This window comes from Talpa europaea, assembly GCF_964194135.1.
Source record: "Talpa europaea genome assembly, chromosome: 11".
Lineage (NCBI taxonomy): Eukaryota > Metazoa > Chordata > Mammalia > Eulipotyphla > Talpidae > Talpa > Talpa europaea.
This window is the reverse complement of record NC_140078.1, coordinates 49,601,461-49,628,875: the sequence shown is the minus strand read 5'-3', so window position 1 is coordinate 49,628,875 and position 27,415 is coordinate 49,601,461. Positions and strand designations below refer to the sequence as shown.

The 27,415-nt window shown below is 43.7% G+C and overlaps 1 protein-coding gene across 2 annotated transcripts; it reads right to left on the bottom strand.

Annotated features, from left to right (window-relative positions):
• Positions 1–3,099: 3,099 nt before the first annotated feature.
• On the bottom strand, positions 3,100–8,587 carry IGFBP3 (insulin like growth factor binding protein 3; the record flags this gene model as incomplete). 2 transcript variants are annotated; one of them, XM_084247270.1, is made up of 4 exons in its annotated part: positions 3,100–3,225; positions 4,228–4,347; positions 4,872–5,098; positions 8,119–8,587. In XM_084247270.1, the coding sequence occupies 4 exons, from the start codon at positions 8,585–8,587 to the stop codon at positions 3,100–3,102; spliced, it is 942 nt and encodes a 313-aa protein (XP_084103396.1). The 2 variants fall into 2 exon arrangements, with proteins under 2 accessions (XP_084103396.1, XP_084103397.1); XM_084247271.1 differs by having other exon boundaries at positions 8,179–8,587.
• Between the last annotated feature and the right edge of the window lie 18,828 nt (positions 8,588–27,415).

Genomic DNA, 27,415 nt, shown 5'->3' with positions numbered 1-27,415 from the left:
CGTCAGGAAACTTCCCACCACCTAGTGCCTAATCAATAGTCTGGCACATTGGGCAACAGGAAGTCTGATGGTATATGGTAATGGACTGGGCTGGAGAAAATGGGCATCCTCCCCTGCCCCCCTTCACCTCCCGCAACCGCTGTCAGTTCTTTCACCGTGCTTCAATAAATCCACACTTGCTTGCTCTCACGTTTGGTGTGGCAGCTGTTATTCTCTGACCAGCGCACATACCCAGACCCACAAGTATCCACTCTCTAACAAACTGAGACCCCATAATCCACCCAGTGTCTCCTTCCACCTCCAGCTTTTGTCTACTTCCCTTCTCCAAGCAGAGGGCCGAAAAGGCTACAGGGAAAAAAGACTTGGAGTGAATGGTCTGGTCTGTCCTACCCCTTGTCCTGTTCAGCCTTGAAGGTCACGCCTCTGGTGTGAGGACAGCATGGGACAGATGGGAAAAGCGGTGAGAGCCAGATTCATTCGCTACTCTGCTCCCACCTGCCTGCTCCTGTCCTGGGTCAGGCTCACGGAGGGTTCACTGCAGTTGGGACCCTCCTGGTGCCTCAACGAACCCAGTGATGATCTGAGCACTTTCTAGGTTGGGTTCTCTCATGAGAAGTAGAAGCAGAGGAAGACATTTACTTAGGAAAGGTTTCTACTCCCCGTTGAGTGTTTTATCCTTTCGGGATTATTGCATTAACAATACACTCACTAACAAGGACAGAGGCATTTCTTCCTAGTAAAAACTTTATTTAATATTTATAAATACATTGTAAGACAAAACTTTTCAAAAATACCTTTTTTTCTCAAAAACTTAATTAAAAAAATAAAGAGAAGCTAATAGGTAGGCAGAATGTTTTCAGACCCCTTTGTATTCTCAAGGGGGGCTGTGTGCAGGGTGTCTCCAGGGCGGGGTGCCCTGGGGGCTGCTCCCCACCCACTGGTCAGACCTGGAGGGCTGGCTTCCAGCAGGGCAGCAGTCCCTCCCTCCATGGCTGTATTTACATTCTCTAGTATTTACATTCTCTATATCGATAACATCTCATCTAGGATGATAACATCTCATCTAGGATTAGCGAGTACAGGTCCTATCATACTTGGACTATGATGTCTACAATGTTAACAGTTCATGAAGAACGTGTTCTCTGTGTATATGTGTGAATTAGATAGAAAAGTGGGAGGATGACCAAGTGCAACAAGCAGGTGACTCTGTGCCCCTCGTGCCCTCCCAGAGCCTCCAACAAGCCATTTATTTTTCCTGGTTAGGTCAAGTTATTATTATTGTTTACATTGCGCCAAGGAGGACAAAAAGGTAGTGGTGAAAACAAACTTTCTTTGCCTTTAAAGAGTTTATCTCAACAATTAATTTTGTCTTGAACTGTTAAGCTGGAAAACACTCTTTCTCAGCAGCCTTCCATACAACCACGCTGTTATTCTTAATGCCTCGGAAAAGGAAGGGCTCACCCTGCCCCCTACCCTGTGGAGCCACCATCACAGACAATTAGTGTCTTCATCAACATTCTTGGTCTTTTTTTTTTTTTAAATAAGTAAGGCTCCACCTTATTTCCTACACCAGTTCCAGGCAGTACAGGCCACTTGAAGGTATGAAATATTTTCTAAGTTGAAGGAGCCTTGCTTCAGAGATATAAGCTCCAGGTAGGGCTGTGGCATGTGCAGCCCCCAGAGTGCAGGCCGCTTCTGCTCCTGGTGAGGTCTGTGTTCATTTGTACAGAGTGGGAATGAAGGCACCCTCTGCATAAGCAACATAGTCGCTAAGTCAGGAAGTACTGGCCAGTGCTTCAGAGGAGATGCAGGGAGAGCCAGCTCCAGGGGGTGTGAGATCTGCTCCCCTGTCCTTGAGTTGACAAATATTTTTACAGGAAGCAACAAGAAAAAACAAACTGTGTTTCACGGACTACTAGAAAGCAGTGAGTTACTCAAGTTCACCATTGAGAAGAACCCTGGGCATTTCAAACATCTTTCTAAACTTTGGTTTCAAAAAATCAATTTACCACAAAAAGAATATAAATTGAGGTTGTAGTCAGCTGCTGGTCATGTCCTCGGCAGTGGCTTGTGCAAAATAAGGCGTATTGAGCTCCACATTAACTAAAACAAAAAGAAAAAACAGCACATTGAAATAACTGCCTCCAAATCAAAAAGGCTCAATTCATGCTCCAGATGATTGGGCAGGTCACCGGGCACCTGGTGGACAGGGCTTATCCTGCAGCTTCCATGAGACCAAGGGCACCGGAAGATGTTCCCGGTGCTCGGTCAGTTGCTCTGAAGCTAAAATGCTATTTCTTTCTTTCTTTTTTTAAAAATTAATTTATTTTTTATTCTTATAATGTTTGCTTTCTTTTCTCATGTAGTCCTGATAGAATATCCACCATCATAGAATGCTGTTTCTTTAACTTGTAAGGGAAGAAAACTTATCACGAAAAGTAAACTTTTATTTTCTTAAATTTGTCTTGAAAGATAAAGGAAAATGTGTATTCATTCTTTTCTCCCAATAAAATCTCACTTACTAAAAACAAAATGAATATTGAATATGAGAGCACTCTTCAAAATGGCATAAACCTTCATTTTCTTATTAAGTCAAATTACCTTTCATTAAAATCATATTAATCACAGACTATGAAATTATCCATAATATAATTTTCGGGAAAAAGGCAGTCACAACTTTATTTAGAAATACCTTCCTTTATCAATTCTTTTGGATTAGAACTGTTTACCTGTGACCACAAAGGAACAATCAAAAAATCAATTCACCACAAAAAGAAATATAAATTGAGGCTGTAAATCAGCTGCTGGTCATGTCCTTGGCAGTGGAAAAAGCTTCACTTTGAAAATCTCCACGCTGCACAGACACAGAACTCATGTCTGAAGTTCTATAACTAAGGGAGTACCTTTCCCTGTTCTTGTTGAGCTGGGTCAGGTGGCCCTCTCCGCATCTCCTGAATGACCCACCTGAGCTGTCCCCCTGGGTGGTGCGGCTCCTGGGCTCACCAGCCCTGGCTGTCCTCAGCTTACCCCTCATCATCCCCCAGGGTTGCTGCCCTCCGAGCCCCCACACACCCAGTGCTTACATGGTTGCAGTGGCGACTACTTGCTCTCCAGGTGATAGCACTGCACGTCACCCTTGCCCTTGGCGTCGTAGCCTGGAAGTGGCTGCCCGTACTTATCCACACACCAGCAGAAGCCCCGCTTCCTGCCCTTGGAAGGGCGGCACTGTGGGCAGAGCACAGAAGACCCACAGTGAACCCCTCAGGAGGATGCATGGGGAGGCTGACCATGGGCCACAGGCAGTGAGGGCTGTGGGGCTCCCAGGATGTTTTCAGAACAGCTCTACTATACCAAGTAGGTGCAAGTGATTTTGTGTATTAGTTTTTCAGAAAAGCAGGGGACAGTTTTGTGTCCCTGGGGTCTCGGGGAGACACTAGACCCTATTGGTGCCATAGGCATGACCCCTAATGAGGGAATGAAAACATCTCCACTGACCCCACGAACATCACAACTGTGTCTTTCTGCAAACAATCCAAGCTATACATGCAGTTACTTCTCAGTGGGAGTTTGCAGAGTAAGCGGGTAATAAACATATGTGAAGAGAACATGAGAATAAATGTCTGTTCTGTTGAATAATGACTGATAGAAAATGCCAAGTGACAAGTGCTAAAGAGGCCAGAGACCCATCCATGGTCACTGAAGATGATGGCCACCTGACTTGAGTGTGGCCATCCTATTCCATGGCCAATTCTGCAGATGTTGTGGTAGGAATTGCCTAGTAGGAAAGCTGACTGAAATGTCACCCTCAAATAATATGTAATCTACCGAAGTGCACTTGTTATAGTTTAAAAATAACTGCTTCTCAAATGTGTTTGACTGTTTACTATTCATGGAAGGCCGCAATGTAAAAGGGGTCAGCATGAGATCTGAGTTTTCTGTGCTCGTGTCACCTTTCTTGGAGGTTCTCTATAGTAGCTCCGTATTACTCCATGGTGCAATATCAGCTAACATGTCAATGTGTCCCTCTATGCATGGCAGAGTGCTCCCCAGGTGGTACCTCACATGCTCTGGAGTTGGGAGGGAGATGCAGACAGGGAGACACAGACAGAGGAAGTGCATTGAGTGGAGGGGATTTAGTGGAATCTCCTGCCACTGTAACAGGTGAGGGGCCAGGGTTGGGCCAGAACATGGATATAGGGTTAACTTCACCTAGGCAGCATGGCTTACCTGCTTTTTCTTGTAGAAGCCCTTCTTGTCACAGTTGGGGATGTGGACACCCCTTGGGCTGAGCATGTGCAGGAATTTGAGGTGGTTCAGCATGTCTTCCATCTCCCGGCGGCAGGGTCCCTGGGGAGGAGTCACAGTCACACTGGAACTCTAGTGTCTTATAAAATCCCATTTGCCCACAGAGCCATCACAGGCGGGCCTGCCATGTGTCCTCAAATATCTTCTGCCTTAATTTTTTGACTTATTTGTTGCCTTTCCCATGAGGATGGGAATCGTGCCTCCTTATCTCTCTCATGATCCCTTCAGAGCAAGGCCCAGAACAGGAAACAGTCACAATAGGCCAGGCCACTCAGGTCAGTGAATAAAATGTCAGTTTTTTGAGCCGCGTTTCTCTGCATCAGAAAGGCATGTCAAGCACACTAAGTGCTTTTACAAGTTTGACCTTGACCATGGACCCTTCTGAGATCTGAGAGGTAAAAGGGTATAAATAGCCTGTGGTGTGGTTGTCTACCCCAGGTGGGCCACCTGGATTTACTGAGAGACTCTTGAGTAAAGAGCAACCCCCAAGATACTTTCAGTGCTCAGGCCTGGTGAGGGCCCCCCCCCCCAATCCCCCGCCCCAACCTGTAAGAGAAAGCTCTCACGTATTCTGTCTCTCGTTTGGACTCAGAGGAGAAATTCTGGGTGTCTGTGCTCTGAGCTTCATAGTCGACTTTGTAGCGCTGGCTGTCCTTGGCATGTCCTTTCCTGATGATGTCCATCTTGGTGTGGAGGGGACTGAATTTGGTATCAGGCACCCGGTGTGTGCTAGTAAGGGCCTGGTTCTCCATGCTTCCAGCACCCCGGTCTTCCTCAGACTCACTGCCATTTCCTTGAAAAGCCCAGGGGAGACAAAGATGTGATAGTCATTGATCTTTAATTATGGTCTTTTCAAAATCTTACTATTGTAACCAAGTCACACCTAAGTGGAAATATCATTCAGGTAAGTTTACAAAACACACAGATAAAGTTTTATTCTATAACACCAGTAGCATGTGAATGGTAGCTGCTTCAACTCAAGATTTGAAAAATGAAATCTACTGCTTTTACAAAGCAGATAGGGTGCCAAAGTCTAGCATGTTCTCAGCCTCCATGTGTTCCCTCACCCACCAGCAGGGGGCAGATGGGAGCCATGGAAGACTTGGGGGGGGGTGGGTCACTTGGAAGTCCCCTGGGGAGTCCTTTTTGGACTGGACATTTGCCCCACCACTCCAGCCCTGATGAAACAAATGCTGGGGTGACAACAGCAATCTGGGTGCCAACAGTTCTGCAGGGTTTCTGATTGCAGCACTGTCCTAAAAGTTATCCTGCAAAGACCTCTGAGGGATCCCTGTTGGTTTGAATGGCAAAACTGAATTCTCTGCAAAGTAGCTTTGCAGTACATCCCAGCCTCATGCAGGCGTTTTGTATTTTTTTTATTTTTATTTTTAATTTTTTTTACTTGTAAGGGCTTATTTATTATTTTTGTTCCTTTTTTTATTTTATATATATTTTTATAGAGCCAGTTGTCACATCTCTAACACCCACTGTCCATGAAGGGATGGGACATCTGGAAGAACACCAGAATGGAACACCCTGTGCATTCTGGGGCACTTTCTTGGGTGAGCCCCCCCAACCCCTCTAGGACAGGAGTGAGGGATACAAACAGCATCAAAGCTTACACTCCTTTATACCAAAGAGCTTACACTCCCTGAAGAAAAGGTCACCTCCCATTGATTGACCCCTTCCGGCAATCAAAAATGCTAATGAAGAAAGCCTGAGTCTTGACATCTATGCTGATGCTATTATCTTCACAATCTCTTTAGAAGTTCAAGTATACTGTCTAAATAAATGTGTGGCTGGTGTGTAGCTAGAAAATGCTTTCCATTCCTTTTCCAGGATGAACTTGGGGCTGCTGCAGTAGAAAAGTCATGGAGGGCCCCTCTTCTTGGCTGCATCTAAGCAGCAGGTATCTGCCCCATGGTTACCCAGCTCCCAAGGCAGCACCGATGCTTCACTCCCAGGAGGGGCTCCTCCCCATCTGGTCCTGAGTGGTCTGCTATGCCTGGGGTGCCAAGTGCCCTGCTCCAGCTGAACTGTTCTCTGCCCTCTCAGAAACACATCTATCAAGATGGCAGCATGCCCACCAGCCTGGAAGTCAGCCAAGACTTCTGGCTCTGGGCTAAAATATGCAAAGCCTACGTCTGAGAATGGTCGGCCCCTGAAAGCTGACTGGGGTTTGATCCTGGGGAAGCAAGCACAAATTCTAGAGTTGCTGCTCAATTCCTGATGCAGTAGGTTCTTAAATTGATAGGATTTGGTTTCAATTTCCTTTCATTTTAGATTTCTTTCCTTTTTCTGGGAGGCGTTGGTGCAAAAGAGATGCTAACAATATGTAAATAAAAACATTTGCATTTCTTTGCCAAGAACTAAGTACTTTCTTAAACTTCCTTAGTTTCTTTCTAATGCCTGCTGACTCCAGCCAGGAGAGAAAACGTTTTCATTTAAGCAATAGACAGTTAACCACTGACCGTCATTTAAATTTATCCTTCCTTCCCTTCCCCCCAAAGGGATTTTAGAAGATATTCAGATCTTTTACAATAAATCACATCAACCTATACTATACTTAGGAGTTACTATCGTAGCAATCACAATGTCCATTAAGGTCTAATTAAAAACGACAAAGTTTACAGGAACTTCTAAGATCACTTTTTGAATAACAAAAAAATGAACTGGAACAAAAAAGCACATACAGCAAACAACAAATTTTGCCCAGAGAGACAAATTATAAAGGGGCTTTCACCCTGCCTGCCCCAGATGGGGGCTGGCCCCCAGCGCTCTTTCCCGCGCGTGGTTGGGGTTGGGGCAGAATTCCCCTAGTCTTCAGCTCTACAGGAACTTCACTCACGGAAGGGAGAAAGGCTACGCACGTGTGGAATTTGGAGGAACGGCAACTCCATTGGATTTCTTTTCTAAGAGAACGATATGATGTCCTCTACAGAATGGGCGCTTGATAGTGATGGAGCCCTGGAGTAACAATGCCAAACTTTAGCTTTTGTCTTCCCTCAACTGAAGGGCATTCCTCCCAATTCAGATGCAGGTGGCAAAGCGTTCTAGATGGGGCTGTCTCCCTTCGCTGTCAATGGAAATTCAAAGTTCCACACATCCCGCAACGCACACACCTGGTCTTGTCTGAGGGCCACACAAGCCCCTCTCCCTGTCCTATAACAGCACCAGGTATAGACAAGGGAGGATGCAGAAAGTTTCCAGTGGGACTCAGTCCTGCTCTCCTCCCTGTCCAAGGGGGAACTGGAAGAGTCACTTTCTGAACTTAAGGTTTTCCAACCGCAAAAGACACGAAAATCCAATTCCCAGCCCGCTCGTTCTACGACACCCCGGAAAGTGACATTGCTTTGCAAACCGTAAAATACTGGTATAGTTAAAGATAGGTAGCATTACCTACAATGTGCCAGTCCACTTTTCCCGGTCCAATCCGGCCCCTGGTGCCTCCCGCTAAGCATCCTCAAGATTGAAACACAAGCTCCCAGCTCTCAGGGGAAAGGGCACGTTCCACCTGTTAGGTTGCACAGTCCAAGCCCACGTTCCGCGCCGCTCTGGCCTTTCGTACACGAGAATCTCGTCTGTCTAGGACCTTTCACCTGACCTCTACTCTTGATATCCTCTCCCATTCCCCGCCCCGGAAAATCTTTTACCATTTTCGCTATCAGAACTTTGTAATTTATAAGCAATCCGAGCTCGGAGAACCGAGCGAGTAGAGGGCCGGCTGCGAAGGCGCCTTCGCCTTTCCGGGGCTCGGTTTTCCCAAGTACAACTCTCAGCGTGCAAGGAGCAGCAGAGTGACCACCGCGGCACCGCTCCCGCCCGGACCCTCGGGCTGGGGTCGCCGGGCCCCCAGACGGCGCAGCGGCTCACCTGGAGCGGACGGCGCGGGCAGCAGGTAGGCACGCAAGGGGCCGGCGGCGCTGGCGTTGGAGCAGAGCCCTCGGCCGTCCAGCAGCGCCTGCAGCGGGCGCGGCTCGCCGGGCGGCGGCTGACAGCGGAGGCCCGAGCCGCAGCGCTCGGTGTAGACGCCACACCGCTGGCCCTCGAGCAGCGCGCACGTCATGCAGCAGCCGCAGCCCGGCTCGCGCACCAGCTCCGCACAGGCGGACGCAGCTGGCGGCGGCGGACACTGAGCCAGCGCGCGCGCGTCGCAGGGCTCACATCGCACCACTGGCCCCGCGCCCGCCGCTCCCGCGCTAGCCCGCGCCACTGTCGGCCCACGGAGCAGCGACAGCGCGGTCAGCGCTGCAGCCCAGAGCGCGATTCGCGCCCGCTGCATGGCGCCCTCGGCGGGGGCCCTCTGCTCGGCCGGCCGGGGCGCACGGGAACAGAGCTACGGAGCGTGTGGGAGGCTGCGAGGCAATTGGCGGCCAGTCCTCAGCGCCGCTTCGTCGCGTTTGCATCTGGGTGTCCTGGGCCCGCCGGCTTCTATATAAAAGCCATGGTAGCCGAGGACACGCCCCGGAACGCCGCGCCAGGGTGTGGGGGGAGGAGGGGGGCGGGCGTCTAGCCCTAGGCGCCGGGCTGAAGGAGGGGGCGCGCAGCGCGCCTCCGCCCGGACACCTGCTTCCCGTGCGCACGCCGTACGTCACCGCCACCGCTGTCCCCCGAAACCCCGCGCGGCGCGTCCGGAGCGCCAAGCCACCCGAGCGCCCTTGGCCACCCCCACATTGCTGCCCTTTTCCCACTGCGCCCTTGAGTAATGTTGGTGAAACTTGCTTGCGCCGCTCCTCACCTAGGTGTACTTTGCAAAGTTCTCCAAAGTTTAAGTCGTTGGGTAAGGGAAACGGAAGCAAATTTCTGAACGGGACCTATTCGCTGCGGGGTCTTGGGACTCAAGACACAATGGTTTCCCCTGCATCAGGGGGTGGTGGGTGTTCGCGTCCCTCCCACCCCGCAGGCCCTACAAATACACATCTATAAGTGAGCGCGCGGCCTTGGCCCCTTTCCAGGTTCACTTCTCAAGTAAAGGCTCATAGTTGCTGTTTCACCACAAGTTCCCAGTTAGCAAAGGGGGCCTGCGGAGAGAGGGTTTCTAGGACAGAGCTTCTCAAACACTTGACATAAAAAACTTTGCTTTAGATATTCTTGCTGGAGATTTTAAATAGCTTACACCCACCACAAAAGAACAATAGCAATAAAAAATAAAACGGGCACTACTGAAGTGTGATTAATAGTCAGATAGTCTTTAAAGTTGGCCGTTCTCACCTTCATCTTTCTAGGTCGTTTTGTGTGCTTGTACCAAGGTCTCTGGAATTCTTGTTCGTCTGTGAGACTTTGCACCGGTGCGCGAGCCTCAGGTGGGCGCGCTGAATCGTGCCAGCCCGCTCCTTGCGGGTCTTTCAAACTTGTCTTCGCGCCCTTCCCTACGTGACCGAGAGATGACGCTCGTGCTCCAAGATTGAACTGAGAATTACACTTTTTAGGGATCTTACTAAGAGTATGTGATCAGCAGTGAAAACCAGCGAGACCACTGCGGGAGGGGACTTTCCTGGATGCTGCTGAAAATGGATCCTTGCCGTAGGAGGTGGAGTCTTCTGCAGTTTGTGGTGGATACGACAAATTAGGACCCTCAGGCGTCCCCCTTTTCCCCAGACGCCCCAGCCCAGACCACTACAGCAGCCCTGGGTAGGTGAAGTGAGCATTCACCCACGTGTCGCGCTGCGCCCCCGCCGCCCCAATTCTGTATGTGTAGGTTTACGTGTGTATACGTCCGTATCTCTAATATATACACTCTTTTTACAATGGGAAGACCAGTTTACTCATAGCTAATAAATAATAAATAAATAGTAACAATTGAACCTTACAAAGGAAAAGAGACCAGAGACAAATAGAGGGGGATCCTGGCCTGCTCTAGTCCCACAAAGGCACGAAGAACTCATATCCCCCTAGGTCCAGACTGACTAAACTTGTCCTGCTTATCTTAATCCAGGGAATGCCTGTCCTGCTGGCTCTTTCCTTTCTCCTGCACCCGTTGTTGTAGTTGTATGTTATCTGCTTTGACAGCCAAGAACAGACTCTCCAATTTCATTGGGAAATTAAAGGAAACAAAACAAATCTGTTGGGGTTACATTTGTTCCTTAAATAGCCATGGAGACCTTGACTCTGAAATTGAACCGGTCCTTTATCAAAAGATTCCTGAGGTGACAGGTCTGCCTTTCTGTTTAGTACAATGTTACACATGGAGCCCTGGCCCATCTCAGCATGGCACCGTTTTGTAGTGTTATCACGGAGCAGTGGATGGGGAAGCCTAGACAATGTCTAAGCCTGCATGGTCCTCCTCTTCAGAGAGCCAACCCGTCCTTGCAGTTTGAGAAAAGGCACAAAAATCTCTAGGGGGCGACAAAGGGCCAGGCACCAGAGACCTTGGGAAAAGGAAAGGTTACATTGCAACACTTAAAAAGATAGTCACAGAATTTTACTAAGACAGTTATGACCTATGCAGGAAATCTTGCAAGGGCAAAGAGAATTGTTTCAATGTTGTCATTTTATTTGACGCTCTCCCCATGTAATTGTTGCAGGGAGGATTTGGGTGGGATAAAACTTAATTTTGTGACATGCTAATTTTGCAGACTTTCAATTGATCTCATGCTAGTGGTTATTGATATAAGCTACAGTGGTTACTGGTAAAGGTTTTTTTTTTTTTTTTTTTTTTACCCTGTTGAAGATATTTGGCATGTAATTGCTTAATAATTTAAAGTAGTATATAGCCATTGGCACAACAGACAGTAGTTAAAACTATCTCTTTTCACTAACAAAATTTGGTTAGCCTCATTATGGTAAGTGATTGCTGGGGGTAGCCATTATTTTTGCCAAATGACATATGCCACTCATTTATTTGAGCTCATTGCCATAGCTGATAGGCATCTTGTCTCCATGAGACAACGGCCTCCTCCTCTTAGACTCTAGCTGACCATCCCACTCCAGTGTTTCTCTCTGTAGCACTGTCCACCCCAAGCAGCAAACTCTTTCTGCCTTATTCCAGAGTGATTGTCAGGTTAACCTACACAGTAGACTCTGGACTCAATGGTCTGGACTTCTGGCAAGTGATGTCAGGGACCTAATCAGGACTGATGGCACACTGCCTAAAGCTTCAGCATTTCCCTGCTGTGGAAACGGGGATGGGGAGAGGGAACCTTATTTCCCCTCTATCAGATCACCTCTGGGGAAACCTCCCATTATCTATTTTGGGTTTGGGGAAGCTTAGAACATTGTAGCTATCCTTTATGTGCCAATTTCAGGGTCTCTGAGACTTGCTGGAAAGACTGAGCAGAGACCAGAGAGCATTGGGTAGTGTGAGTACAGGAAAAATAGTGTGTTTGTGATTCAGGGGAGGGTGGAAGACATAAATACTTTCAGAGAGGTGGTGGCATTTGAGCTGACTCTTAAAGGACTTGGAAGAGTCCTGTGAAGGAGGAAGGCAGGAGGGAAGAGTAAGTGCTTGTGAGGATCTTGGCTCTGTGTGGGGGGACTCAGGGGACTCAGAAGGGATGACATCATCATTGGCATGTGTCTTTTGAGGAAGGTGGAATCCTGAGATTTAGAAGAGAACAGAGGGTAACTTGATAAGATAGACTGGGAAGGTGGTCCAGAAAATTTAGAGGCTGGAGCCAGTGTCTTCAGAGTTAGTGCTATTCATTTGGATCCCCAAATTGGAGATGGATGAAAGGCTTCCAGAAAAAGAGGTTGGGCATGTTCTGCATGGAAGACCCCAGGGAGGACAGGTTCTCCCTAGCACAGTGACTCCTGTCCATGGCCTTTGCTCTCAAATGGTGTCTTTCACATGAGTGATGGAAGCTAAGAGAAGAAAATTTAGGATGGAGGTGTCACAATTCCAAAAACTGGAGGGGGGGGTAGAAATGATGAACATAGTTGTTAAACCAACTATAGAAATGAAAACTCCTTAGGCACCAACTGCTGTAGCAAGTATCAGAAAGCAGGCGAGAGGTGAGGATGTGGAGATGGAGGGCCATTGGAGAGAATCCCTGGTCCTTATAAATCAGTCTAGTAACACCCTAGAAGTAATGTAAGAATAGATAACAATTACACAAAGAAATGAATCCCTGCACAAAAGACTTTATCAGTACTATTTCTGCACTGGAAAAAATGCAGCTCTCCTTCCCGCCTGTGTCAATGCAGGTGTCTCTTTAACAAAGCTGTCCCTTTCAGGGGTGGCTCTTTCTGTCCACTTGTGTCTGTGCAGGCATCCTTTCCTTTTTAATATAGGAAACTCGCTCTTCTGCATCTGACTAAAAGTCTCTGCCTCGTGGGAAACTCGCTGTGTGCCACTAAGGGAGCTCTGTTTTCCTCAGAGGTAACCCAAAGACCCTGTTCTCTGAACCCAACACCTCTCCTAATTGATGTCATCAGCACTCGCACCCATGCTCACATGGTCAGTAATTTATAGGGCTGTTTCTCTGTCCTGCTTTTTCACACAGAGACCATTCTTGTGCCTGTTTCAGATCCAACTTGTGCTCAAACTTGAAACTAAAGAGATTGGAGCCTTTGATCATAATAGGCCTGAGTGCATGCCCGCCTGCTCCCTTGTTCTCTCACTGGCTTTCTGACATTGAGCAGGTCCTACACCTTGATTTCAGGGCCAGATAGGGGCACGTGTATATATATCATGGCATCCAGGGAAAAATTAGGCCTTAAGATGCTGTTGCCCAGTATATGGGAAGTCAATGTTTACTCCTGTGTTCACAGAACCACCTGAACCAATGTTAAATGGAGAATTTATTCTCAAATAGATTCGGGACATGCCCTGTATCTGTGTCCTTAGTTCTAATGGTGACATGTTTGTAGTGGATGCTGTCTTTAGGGATGGTATACAGTCTTCTAACTAGCCATGAGTGTATGGCAATACATTTTCCCTGGCAAATGGGGAAGGAGGAAGTTTTGTGGAGCAGCTGTTTTGCCCCTGGTAGCAATTCAATGCTATCCCCTCCCCTGATGCAGTTAAGGAGCCAATTCTTGCTCGTTGTCCAGCTTGCAAATCCAGGTGGGAAGGGAAAGGCACCCAGTAGCTCTCCTCTCATGGAATGAAGGTTCTGGGATACTGTGATCTTTCTCCTTCACTGAAATTAGGTCATCTCTCTTTCACTCTTGGCTGAATTTCCCAGGGTCTGAGCCACAGAATCCATTGTGGGCAGATCTCCATCTCTGTCTTTATGGATAGGGTCACCACCTCTGTCTCTGCCTATGTAGATTGATTTTTTCTTTTTTCTTCTTTTCTTTTTTTAAAGATTTATTTATGTATGCATACAAGAACTGGGGTATAGGTCAGAGGTATGGGGGAGGTGAGAGGATTCACCAGAGACAGAGTGGGGGACAGAACAGGCAGATGTACTGAAACACACTGCTGAGGGGAGCAGTGGGCGAGGTCAGGAGAGGTCTGCTGTGCCAAGTGGGTCACCCCCCCGGCCGGGGATCAAATTTGTGCTGCAGTGGCTGAGGGTAACTTCATAGTTTTGTGTCTTAACCCCTTGCACCACCAGGAAGACCCTGCACCTCATATTCTTTATAGAAAGTTTTCTTTTTGTTTTTATTTCCTCTTTTCCCATGCAGCGGGGAGCATGGAGCAGCAGAGGATCATTGTCAGGTCTCAAAACCTGACAGTGACCTTGCTGGGTCTCAGACTTGCTTGAAACTCATGCCTTCTTGCATATGTGTGTGTGTGTGTATGTATATATATATATGACATATATATAATAGGACATAGTCGTGTTTATTACTCTCATTTTAAATCACACATTTTTTATTCTAGGCAATCTTAAGCATTGGGTATGTTTTGCATTTAAAACAATGAGATTGGGTGAAATTACCAAAGCAGTGAGTGAGCTCGTGATCAACAGAGAACCCACACTAGGCCTGAGACTTTAAAAGTCAGAACAAATGGAGGAACTATATAAAGAAAATAAGGCTGTAAAGAAAGGAGAAAAATTAAATTAGGTGTGAGGGGAAAGGAGAGGGGTACAGAGTTCTGGACTTGGGTAGTAGATGGGTTGGAACAATAAGCAAGATGGTTGGCAGCTTGAAGGACCCACTGGAGTGTCATGGATTTAAAATGAGGGTAAAAAGCATAACTATGTCCTATTCTACAGCTTAATTTAGAGCAGGTGTGGGTACAGGCAGGCAGAACCATACTTAATCAGTTGTAGTTTCCCCAACAGACAGAACTAAAGAGACAGAGGACCAAGAATCAGAACATGCAGGCTGGGAGTGGTCACAGGATTTCAACTCAAAAATTAATTCTCTGGAGCCTCTCTGGTGGCCTAGGGGTTAAGTCTCAGTGGTATCACCATTATGGCCTGCGTTTGATCCCTGGCCAGGGAGATAATTCACATGGCACAGCAGACCTCTCCTGTTTCACCCGCTGCTCACCTTAGCAGTATATTTCAGTCAATCCGCCTGTTTTGCTACCCACTCTGTCTCTAGTGAATCTTCTCACCCCTCCACCCTGCATCTCTGGCCTACACCCCAGTTCTGCTATGCACAATAAAAAAAAATAATTTTTTCCAGTTTGGTTGACTTTCGCTTCCTATATTTTGAGATTCTGAGTTCTGCATACACATTTAGGATTTCTGATGTTCTTGGTGAATTGATCTTTTCACCTTATTCCTTCCAGTCCTGTTCATTTTCTTTCTTCTGAAGTCTATCTACTTGATAATAATTCAGACACTCTAGGTTTGTTGTTGTTGTTGTTATGGTCTGCATGCTATCTTTCCCATCATTTTATATTTTTTAATCGGTCCACTTAAGAATTAGACAATTCATCTTTTAGAGCTATTTCATAATTAGACAAAGAAGTCATTCTTTAAAAAGTATGGAAACATCACCATGCAAAGAAAAATTCTAGATACTATATCATTCAGGCAGTTTCAACTATGAGCAAGAAAACTTTTAAAAATCATTGCTAACTGTTCACCAAATGCTTTAGCAGTGCTACATGAAGGGTAAACTTTCATGAATATTCATATCCACTTTACAATAATATGCAAGTTGTGCCAAAGAGTTATAAATGACAACCTACAAGCATAGAGACAATTTACCTTAAAGAACTTCTGAGAAACAAGTTTAAATATTTGTATGATAGACAGTCTACCGTGTCCACCAGGACTCTCCAGTCAGGAGGTTTTCTTGAAATTTGGTGCAAAGTGGCATCAGCACAAAATTTGATAGTAGAGCTTTGCTTCTTTTAAACAAGTGCCCTCTCTGTTATATATGGCTTTAATCTCAGTTCAGTGATGCTACAAGCTCCCACTCTCCCATCCTGGAGCCAGCCAAGTGCAGTTGGCATATATTCCAAGCCCAGCTCTGATGGAGACCCCAGAGGTGTCTGGAAGTTCCTGTGTTTTCATAAATATAGGTGAACCTTGAGCACTCCCTTTTGCCCATGAGAGATTGGCCCCAGTGCCAATGTATGCACCCAAACATCTGGGTGAGCACCTGGCCGCTTGGCTAATATTTTATTTTCAATCCCTAGCTCTGTTTCTAACCTGTTTATACCTTCTTACTTACTCTCTAGGGAAAATCCTTAGTTATTTACATCTTTATTTCTTCTAATGGAATGTGCTGATTCCCAAACTCTTTAGTATTTTTCATTATCTTGCTTTCTGCAGTTTGATTATGAAATGTTTGGGTGGGTTTTTCTGTAGTTTATATTCTTCAATGTTTATTCACTTCTTGGATCTATAAATTTGTTTATTCTCCAATTTGAGGAAATTTTCAGCAATTATTTAAAAAAGTTCTTGTTATGTGGCAATTTTTCTCCCCTTTTACTTTGTTGCCTATGTCAGTGGTGCTCTGCTCACCTCCCATCTTACTTTTTTTTTGCATCTTTTATCTCTCTGTTTTTGGATGATTTCTATTAATCTACTTGGAAGTTCACCAATTCTTTCCTCCATGTTCTCCATTTTGTTATTTAGCTGCCCCAGTGAATTTTTATTTCATATATCACATTTTCTCTTCTAAAATTTTCTTTGGGTTATTTTTACATTTCCTTTTTACATTGAGATTGTCTATCTTTCACTTCAAGTTTGTTTTCTTTGGCTGCACGGACCATGGTTATATTAGTCACTTAAACTCTTTGATCAGTTTTGTCCTGGACAAAGGTTGACCTTTATGGACTGTTTTTTCTCTTGAGTAGTTTTTGAAATTTCCCTATTTTTTGAGCGTGTTCTCTGCTTGAGGAATGTCATTCTCTGCAGATACTGTTGCAATCTTGGAGAGAATAGAGAATGTCCATGTTCTTGTTTGCTACAGCAACTGTCAACTTGGCTAGGTCGAACCACAGCTCCATTTCACTGTTCTGGCAGTGGTTCCAATCTCAGTTCCATTTTTAAAGATTTGGCTTGCTTTGGGTGTCCCCAGGCCTGCCTCTCAGGGTTATTGTGTGAAGTGGAGTGTCTGCTGAATCTTAGTTCAGCTTAACATTTGTGGTGCTGTTTTGGGGACACTCCTTTCATGTCCCCCCTGAGTGAGCCATGGCTTCAGAGCTTCCTACATAGAATTAGGCATTTCCCTTTACCAGCAGTCATTTCCCTGGGATTTGCTGCATGTCCTCTGGCCCAGTTGAGAAATCTGGTGGATTTCTCTAGTCCAAAATGTGATGGTGTCTCCTAGAGGAGCCGCTGCTCCAAGTCTAGGACACACTTTCAGTATAAAATTTGGAGAGAAAAATCATGGAAAAAAACAGACTATTTCCACCTATGTTCTTGGTCTGAGTGTCATTTTTTTGGTTGCTCTGGTCAGGACAGTGTTCTATGGCTGCAACCAGCTCTATACAGCTTGTGGGTGGGTGGGTCTGCCCTTTGATCAATGCAAAGAGGAAAGAGGAGAATATAAGGAATCTTACTCATACACTCACTACTTTTCTGTGTTTTTGACTCCATAGTTGGCTGGATTTTTTTTTTTTTAAGATTTATTTATTTATTTATACAAGAACAGGGGTACAGGCCAGATGTGTGGGAGAGTGAGAGAACTCACCAGAGACAGAGCAGGGAACAGAACAGGCACAAATACACTGCTGAAGGGAGCAGCGGGTGCGACAGGAGAGGTCTGCTGCGCCATATGGGACTCTCACCAGCTGGCGTCGAACTGGCACTGCAGAGGCTGCAGACAGCTTCACAGTGTGGCGCTCAAACTACTGCGCCACCAGGGGATGCCTGTTGGCTGGATTTTTAAAATCTAAATATTTTGTCATAATCAGTAGTTGATACAATTGTTTAAGTCTCACTCCATCTTCACCAGAAATAGTGTCCTTATTTGATTACATTTTACCCTTTTAGTTTTACTTCTTCCTACTCCTTTTGAAGTTATAGCTAGTCATTTTGTGGTACTCCCTGGAAATTAGTCTTCTTTTTAAAAAACTAGTATTAATTGATACTTTTATTCTGATCCTATACAATGAAAAACACAGTCATTATATTGATAGCTCTATTTGTATCCACCCTGATTTTTATGCTATTGTTGGTATTATTTTAATTCTGTGTATTGCAAATCACAGAAAAGGTTACTATTCTTGTTTGAATACAGTCAGTGTTCATTTGTATACAGACTCATATTCTTTTGATTACTTCCTTCAATTTTCCATCTGTGATAATGTTCCTTCTAACCTGAAGTACATTCTTTAGTGTTTTGTATTATATTCTATTGACAGATTCTCTCAGCTTTTATTTGGAAAATTTCCTTTTTTTTTCTTATCAATTCTGTAAGATTGTAGTAGTTTCTGTTGTCATAAAAATATAAGATTTCACTTTTTAATGGAATAATCCTCACCTTACATTGTGATCTTTTAATTATTATTGTAAGAGTTGGATGATCTCATCTATATATTTCTGCTTTTTGTAATATATTGATATATCAAATAATTTAAGTAATCTCTTGCCTTTTTTTAAACCTTGTGTCATTTCATAAAATAGATATTTTCAGTTTGGCTGGTACAAAGTAAATACTGTGATTCAGTTTTGTAAAACTTATTATTTTTCAACATTTGTTGATTCTCCACTGCTTGTGTGCTAAAGTGTTCTCATTGACCGCTTGTTTTCTGTTTCCTTGTTCTCAATTGTATGGACTTCTAGTTGGGGATGGTGTTTTCAATCATTAGTGAACACTGTCCTCACGGAAATTCTTGCTGTTTTCTACAGATATCTGTGGATCTGGAGGTTGACGACTTGACAGTGGCTAGTGGAGGGAGGGAACTGAAGCTGTGAACAATTTTTATAAAGGAACTTTATTTCCATGTCTGTGTCTACTTTGTTCCAATTTAGAAAAATTCCCTTGTGATACCAGACCTGATGTGGCGGTCCCATTCCTGGTGGGCAGGGCTTTCCTTTTTCTCTTTTTAGGGAGGTTAACTCTTCACCTGGCCTGGCCCCTGGAATCCATATCCTGCTTTCTGTACAGACGAAGCGCTCCTGAAGTCCCAGAAACCGTGCTGAGACAAAGCTCCGAGCCTCCGCTTTTTCATCATGTACACAGGTTCTACTGCCGCAGCCAGAGGCTCTTCTTTCTAACCTGCTTTGAAGTCTGCCCTTTTGTCTCCTCTTCACTCCAATTTGGGAGCGATTTGGGATTGATTTGGGAGTCTCAGATATTCTTCATATGGCTCCTGTGGGGCGATGCTGCTTCCTTAGTAAAATTTCAAAATGTCCCCCCCTGAGTTCTTAATAACAACATTTGGTTCCTTTTTTGCTGTTCTTTGCTTCTAATATCTAGAAATTGTTTTCTGGAAATTGAAATTTCTTTTGAGTTTCTGGATTTTTTTTTTTTACCTTTTCAGATTTCAGGTTTTCATATAAATTTTATATTTAGTTTATAATTTTGTTCCATGTGGAGGTAGGTAAATAACAACTTACTGTCTTTTCCAAATATTTTCTTGTAGGTGACTTTTAAGAATCCTCTTTCTCCCCTTTCATTTCATTGATTTCTCCCCCCTCAATCATCAATGAATTCATGTTTATGGAACACATTTGAGAATATCAGGGAAAATGTAAACCAGGAAATATTAAATTAGAACCTATCATGTAAATGAAGAACTGAAATAACCACCAATCCTTTGGGATCTTCTGATCCTAGTGGTGTCTTTAGTTCATGGAGCACCTCTGGAGAGTTTCAGGGTGAAGGCTGCCATGCTCAGAATGCCAAACTCCTCAAAAAAGAATGGGTTGAAGTTTAAGTCCAAACTCATGGTTAATGGTTCAGTCATGCCTACTTAATGAAACTTTAATAAATCCCTGGACACTAGCATTCAACTGAGCTTCCTGATTGTTGAAACACATCTCTAGGCCCTGAGGGCGATGCCCTGATTCCCTGGAGAGAGGCCATGGTGCTCCTATTCGAGAGTCTCATAGAACTTGTCCTGTGCATCTCTTCTTTTGATTTCTCTTAGTTTATATCCCATTGCTGTAATAAAATTGCATTCATAAAATATAGTGCTTTCCCGAGTTCTGTGAGTTGTTCAAATTTCAGGGGTTGTGAAAGTCCCTGAGTTTGTGGCCAGTTGGTCCGAAGTGAGAATGGCCCAGCAAACACTCAAGTTGTGACTGTTGCTTGATGTGAGGCAGTCTGGTTGGAAACTGGCCCTTCTCTTATGAGCCTGACCTAACTCTAGATGGTTACTGTCAGGCCTGCATTGCAGCATCCCCTTGCTGTTCCCAGAGGCCCTACCTGCTCACATGTTGTATGGATTTTTCTCCCTTATTTGAGATTATTCTTTCTATACAATCTCTCTTTTTTGTTACTTGAGACTTCCAATTTAAAATAAGATCTGAAATTCAACTCTACCTCCTTCATCTTACATTTGCAGGTATTGGTTTTTATTGTTAAAAGTTCTTTCTTTTGCTCATCCTTTATTGCTAAGTGCAATTTCATTTTCCTGATACACTGAAGTGTCATTATTTTCTCATTGCTTGATATTGATATTCCTCTCAATTTAATTATAAGAATATTGCTTCTAATATCTTTGTAATAAAACTGCTTACAATGAGAATTTTCATAATAAATACCTAGAACTAGAACCATTGGATTAAAATATATGGTAATTTTTAAGTTTCAATAATATTTTTGTTTTAATTTGAAAATTATTTTTAGGGCATCCAATTTTTTTTTTTTTAATATTTATTTATTTATTTATACAAGCACTGGGTACAGTCAGAAGCACGGGAAGGTGAGAGAATTCACCAGAGCCAGAGAGGAGAGAAGAACAGGCAGGCAGATGAAGTACACTGCTGAGGGGAGCAGCGGGCGGTAGGAGAGGTCTGTGCGCCAAGTGGGACCCTCGCCCTGCGGCTGGGGATTGAAATGGCGCTGTGGAGGCGCAACCCAGTGCTCAACCACTGCGCCACTGGGGAGGCCCTAGGGCATACAATTTAAAAATTTATTTATTTATATATATATTTGCATCCTTGTTAATTTTTTAAAAAGCAATATTTGCTTTCTTTGCTCAGGTGTAGACCCCATAGAATTTCTACCACCAATTCACCTGTGCACCATCACCATAGTCCCTTATGCTCTTCCCACCCTCATTTTTATTTATTTATTTATTTATTTATTTATTTAAATAATAAATTTTATTTTTATATTCCCCCATACAATTGCAAACGCCCCATTCTGACCCCAATCCCTCCCCTCCCGCCCCCCAAAAAGTGTCTCTGGTTCATAGTTTTTTGTTGATTTTGATTTTCACTTTCTTATATTCATTTTCCTGGTCCCTTATTTAAGTTTTCTAGATTCCTGCTCTGAGTGAGACCATCCGGTATTTTTCTTTTTCTTTCTGGCTTATTTCGCTGAGCATGATCCCTCCTCCTTCCCTGCAGATGTCTCTGATTTATAGCTGTCTGTTTACTTTTGTTTTGTGGTTCTTTTTTTTTTTTTTGCTATTATTGTTTTTCCTTGATTCCTTGTTTGGTTCCCCTATATTCCTCCTATAACTAAAACCATCCAATATTTTTCATGACTTGTATCACTGAGCATAATCCCTTCTAGCTCCATCCATGTTGCTGCAAATGGCATGAGTTTATCTTTTTTGATTGCCGAATAGTATTCCATGATATATATATATATATATATATATATATATATATATATATATATACCACATTTTCTTGATCCAGTCATCTATTTTTGGGCATTTGGGTTGTTTTCAGGTTTTACTTATATTCAATAGTGATACAATAAACATAGGGGTACAGGGGTTCTTTTGAATCAATGTTTTTGTGTCCTTTGGTTAGATCCCTAGGAATGGATTTGCTGGGTCATATAATAGCTCCATTTTTAGTAGACTGATGAACCTCCAGACAGCTTTCAATAGTGGTTGGACAAGTTTACATTCCCACCAGCAGTGTAGTAGTGTTTCTTTTTACTACATCCTCACCAACATTTGTTGTTGCTAATTTTTTTAAATATGTGCTATTCTTACTGGTATAAGGTGGTATCTTATTGTGGTTTTAATTTGCATTTTCCTGATTATGAGGGATGTTGAACATTTTTTCATCTGCCTGTTGGCCATTTGCATTTCCTCTTTGGAGAAGTGTCTTTTAGGTTCTTCTGCCCATTTTTTTGAGTGGATCGTTCACTTTGTTTTTGTTGAGTTGTGTGAGTTCTTTGTATATCTTTGTGATCAGTCCTTTATCAGCTATATGAAGTGCAAAAATTTTCTCCCAATCAGTAGGGTGTCTCTTTGTTTTGGTTAATGTCTCTTTTGCTGTACAGAAGCTTTTTAGTTTGATGTAATCCCAGCTGTTTATCTTTTCCTTTACTTTCTTTGCTTTGGGGGATAAGTCTTTAAAGATGTTTTTGAGATGTATATCTTGTAGTGTTTTACCTATATTTTCTCCTATGTATTTTATGATTTCAGGTCTATGTTCAGTTCTTTTATGCATTTTGAGTTGATTTTTGTGTATGGTGTGAGGTAGTGGTCAAGTTTCATTCTTTTGCTTATGGTGGTACAATTTTCCCAGCACCATTTATTGAACAAATTGTCCTTGTTCCATTGCATATTCTTTGCACCTTTGTCCAAGATAAGTTGTGTATATATGGGTGGCTTTATTTCTGTTTCAAGCATCTTGCAGGTGACACTAGATTCTTCTCTGTAGTAGCAGCTTTGGCTCTAACTACCTTGAAACTATGGAGATCTCCCTCTTTCCTCTTTGTAGCCTAACATGAGAGAATTGGGAGGAAATTTATGCTAACTCCATGTTTAGGGCTCTCCAGATTCTACCCCAACATTTCAGCCCATTAAATCTCATTCCAGCAAACTTGCTCATCTACTGCTTTGTGATGACCTCAAGGAGGAAAATGGTCATTGGTCTTTTGCCATCTGGGAAGGGAATTAGAACCCTTCTGTAATTTAGTTAATTTACCTTCTATGCACCTGATTATCTCTCTGATGGGGGTTAAGTAAAATGCAATTTATCTTCTTTTCTCATTGTTTTGATGTATACAGTGACCTCTTACCATGTTTTCTGCTCCACTATGAAGCAGATATCTCACTTATCTTTGCAGATGCATCGCAATCCGTCAAATGAGTGTGTGGTGTCTTTTCTAAATAATCCCTATTGATATACATTTGGATTGTTTTGAGGCTTTGGCATTCTTTTTTTTCTTCTGCCCCCCCCCTTTTTTTTTTGTATTTTTGTTAGGTGTGCTATGAGTAACTCTGAGCGTGTATCTTTTAAAGTTTTAAAGTTTTGGTTAGAATATTTTTGGCATTGCTAGGTCAAGGGGCAGTTTCATGGTTCCTAATTAAATTCCCCTCCATTAGAATTGTGCCACTTGCATTACCCCTAGGTAGGTGTGACAAAGCATTTCTTGTAGTCTTGGCACTGCTATAGGTGGCCAATCTCTTGGCCAATCTGACTGGTGAGAAATTGTAACCGTATATTGGGAATTTGCTTTCCTTTTATTACGAGCATGTGCTTCTTCGCTGCATGGTTATGTTGTCATTTATTTTTTCAATGAAATTTCAAATATCTCTCAATGCAGAGGACCTTATTCACTTAATGAGTGAACTGTGCAGCTACTTCCTGAGTTTGAGGATGTAGGATAAAAGGGAGGAATCCAGATATTTAGAGGACCAAACCTGGCGAGGTGTTAGAAGGCATGTGATTGAGGCCATGGGACACTAGTAAAACTGCTTGGGAGGGTTATTTATGAAGTCTGATGTCCTGCTTTTTGAGATGGTCCTTTTTTATTATTTTTTTAAATTTATATGTTTTTTTATATCATCGTTTATTTTTAAGCAATGTTTGCTTCCCCTCCCCACCAGGTGTAGTCCCCATAGAATTTCCTTCATCAATGCACCTGTGCACCATCACCTCAGCCCCTTCTTAATTGCCCCTCACAGGGGAGACAGAGTAGCTCCTGAGTGGGTGACATGGACCCTGACTGGGAAAGCTCGCTCCTCAGTGTAGAGGGCGTATGTGAGCAATGGTGCTAAGGGCCTCTCCCCGCTTGCCTTTGTGGGAACTGCCTAAGGTCCTGCTTGAAGCCTGGGCATGGGGTGGGGAAACTGCAGCATTTTCAGATCACAGAGCCATTTCTCTAAACTCCAGGGGTATCTAAAACTGGCAGTATAGAGAGAGCAAAATTACAGTGCCTAACATAACGGCAAGTCATCTATTCGTATTCCCTTGATTATTATTTCAATAATTTGTGTTGACCTGCAGGCATTTCATTTAGCCAAGCGCACCTGCAGAAGGATGAGAGGGACTCTTCAGGGTGCTCTGCTCTTGGCAAATGCACGGGAGTCACAACCCTGTGTGCTTAGGAGGATCCAGTCATTCTGGATTTGCTGGAGTAAAACATGTCTTGCAGGTGAAGTCCAGCCTGACCCTAGAACCTGGGGTTGAGAAAAAGCCTCAGAGAATAGAAGAGGAAGATGTTCTGGTAAATATGTGAAACCAGAGACTTAAAAAAATAAAAACTTCTTTTGTCATGTGGCACATTAGCTGCTTTTGATGAGTCAGAATATTTGTTGTTGGATAAGAGTCCATTTCTTGATGAGACAGTGGAAGTGATTTCTGATCTGGGATACTTTCCCTATTCCATTTGGAACAGCCTTCCTCCAGGAATGTATGTTTGTGTGTGAATTTGTGCATGTGCACAAGTGTGAGTGCTTGTGTGTTCTTTCATGTGTGGATGTGTATGCATATATGATTTAGATACAAATCCACATTTTCTGATATCATTTGTTTTTAGTTTAACAAATTAATAGCTAAAGCCACAATGAGGCAATGATTTTCAAGACTGGCAAAGGTGCAACCATCAATTCAAATTGCCAAATACTTTAATGACCAAAGATTGGCTGTATTTTATTGGAATGAAGGAAATAATTTCTGTTAATTGTAGTGAGGGAGTTAGGAAAAATAAACCGTGTGTGGAGAGTTATGATTGTCAGCCCCCTTTTGCTCCAGTCACAGGGTAATTTGAGATTTATTTAAACATGGTCATTGTTAGCTTCACAAGTTGGAGATCCTGAGCATGAAAATTATTCATAGGGAATATATAAAATACAGAGTAAGAGCAAGGAAGATTTCTAGCAAACTGCTAACAAATAATTATTGCAAAATTTCCAGCAGAGGGCCTCCCCGGTGGCGCAGCTTGTTGAACTCAGCACTGTGAAGCTGTCCACAGCCTCCGCAGCGCAGGTTTGATTCCTGGCCAGCCAGGGAGAATCTCACATGGCGAGGCAGACCTCTCCTGTCTCACCCGCTGCTCCCTTCAGCAGTGTATTTCGGTCGTCTGCCTGTTCTGCAACCCTCTCTGTCTCTGGTGAATCCTTTCACCCTCCTGTGACTCTGGCCTGTACCCCAGCTCTTGTATAAATAGAAATAAATATTAAAAAAAAATTTCCAGCAGACACAGCTGAGGGACTACCAAGAAGTGCAGTCTGCACTTTAGAACAACATTTAGGAAATGTTGAAATGCAGAAGAAAGTGGCAGGGCTTTGGAAGGGCCTGAGTTCCATATTTGTGAGATTTTCGGTGCTAGTTCACTGTGTGAAGAAAGGTAATTGGGCAAATTCCAAATCCATATGTGACTTTATAGCAAACCCTCAGAGCTTGACTTTTAGCCAAGCACACGGAGGCCCTAGTCACACCTCACACCTCATCTTCAATAAGTGAGGCACCATATGGAGATGGTTTGAACATTTTCAGGGTGACTCCTTTTGCCCAGAAAACATGGTAGGAGTATTTGGGGACTTCTTTTTTTAATTTTATTTTATATATTTTATACATCATTTTTCATTTTTGTATAATGTGTGCATTTTCATCTTGTTTATAGTCCCCATACAATTCCCACCACCCTTGTTTTGATCCTACTCCCTACTCTCCCCCTGTAGTATGTCTCTGGATGGTCTTACCTATAACAGGAATTTAGAAGACCCAAATAAGGGATCAGGAAAAAAACTAATTATAATAAAGTAAAAATCAAAATCAACAGGCAACTATTTGGGGACTTCTTGTTGGGAGCAGTTCACTTAGTTGATGGAGTGAGACCTGGTGCCCAGGTGGGGATCCGGGCAGGCCCAGGTGGTGGAGGTATCTGAGCAGGGCACTGATGCATGACCACATCCCGCCCTTCCTTCCCTCCTCCGCTCCAACCTGTGTGTGGGGACTCTGCAGTGTTTTTACATTGCAACTTTGAGCTCCTGCTCATCTGTGCCAGGTCTGGGTTCTGGTCCCCATGGGAGTCCTTGTGTGTCAGCCTCCAATCAGCTGGTGCCATATAGTATCTGAGGTGCTCAAGCTCGAAAGCTTCTGTGTGGGTCTGAGAGATGAAGTTCTTCTCTAGTTGGACCAGGTCTGGATATACAGTCTTCCCTGAAGTGAAGTCATACTATCCACATATCTGTGTTCATGCAGAAAGACCTGATGTGGCTTCCTTTTGGAGAGAGCCTTTTCCCTGGAGTTTTGAACCCACATCACCTGCTGGACATCAGCTCTGCAGAGGGTTTTTATTCTGTGAATTCTGGGATACCTTGGACTTACACAGCCTGTAAAGGATGGTTCCTAACAGCTATGATCCAGGGAGACAAGCCCCTGTTCTGTCTAGATCTCTGATTTTTACCTTACAGCCAGGGTCCTCTCCACCATGGAGTTTCTACCTGTGTGACAAGACACAATGTCATAAAAGACATTGTGATGACCCAGAAATACCCAGCCAACCATATTAAGAAGAGAAAAACTTTTCTGAGAAAAAGTTATTCTATAGTTAGTAACCTATGGTGTTGAAATTTTTCAGAAGCCATCACTATATTAATCTATATGGTAATGTTAACATGTTATTGCCATTGATGGAATCCATTGAAAAGTTGGTCATGTAGGCGTTTTAGTGCCTCTTCTTTGTTCAGAGGAATGGAGCCTTCTCTTCACCCCATTGCCATTAGAAGTTGGCATTTTCTCTCTGTTCGTCTGATATGGTTGAAGACAAGCATCTGCTTCCTTTGTAAGATTCCCCCATAGGGCTCCTAAGCACTATTCTTGGAAAACTGCCAATTTTGCTTATAAAATAAAATATCTGCTAAATATCTGGTGAGTGCCTACAGCCCGGCCCTGTTTTCTGCAGTTCTGAGGAGTGCTATCTGCAGTGACTAAAAAAATTCCACCAGGAAACCATCTGTAGGGGAATTTTTTACTTCACCAGAAGCAGGAAGTCACAGAAATCTCCTAAGTAGAGAAAAAGGTAATAACTATAATTATATATAATCATTTTTATATCAAAGTAGATATTTCTAGAGAGTAATTAGCTCCTGTGAACATAGATTTTATGAGATATTAACTGTTTTTGGCCTCCCCGGGCTATCCTGCTGAACACCTTGCCATAGTGCGATGCCAGCAATGCCCGCTCTGACCTGTGCTCTGTGCTTTTAAGTTCTAAAGGCCAAGATTTGTTGCTAGTCAGCTACTCTTCTTATTATAAAAGTTTTTGAAGAATAAATGCATTTTTATTAGATTGAAACTTAAGAAAGAGATTCAATGTAGGTAACTTAGGTCAACAGGAGGCGGATGTAGTGGGTGGTCCAGGGCCTCAGGTGGCCCCTGGGACTAGGGAGGCAGTTTCTGGTCTTATGTGTGTTGGGGGGTGTTTTTTTTGTTAAGTATTC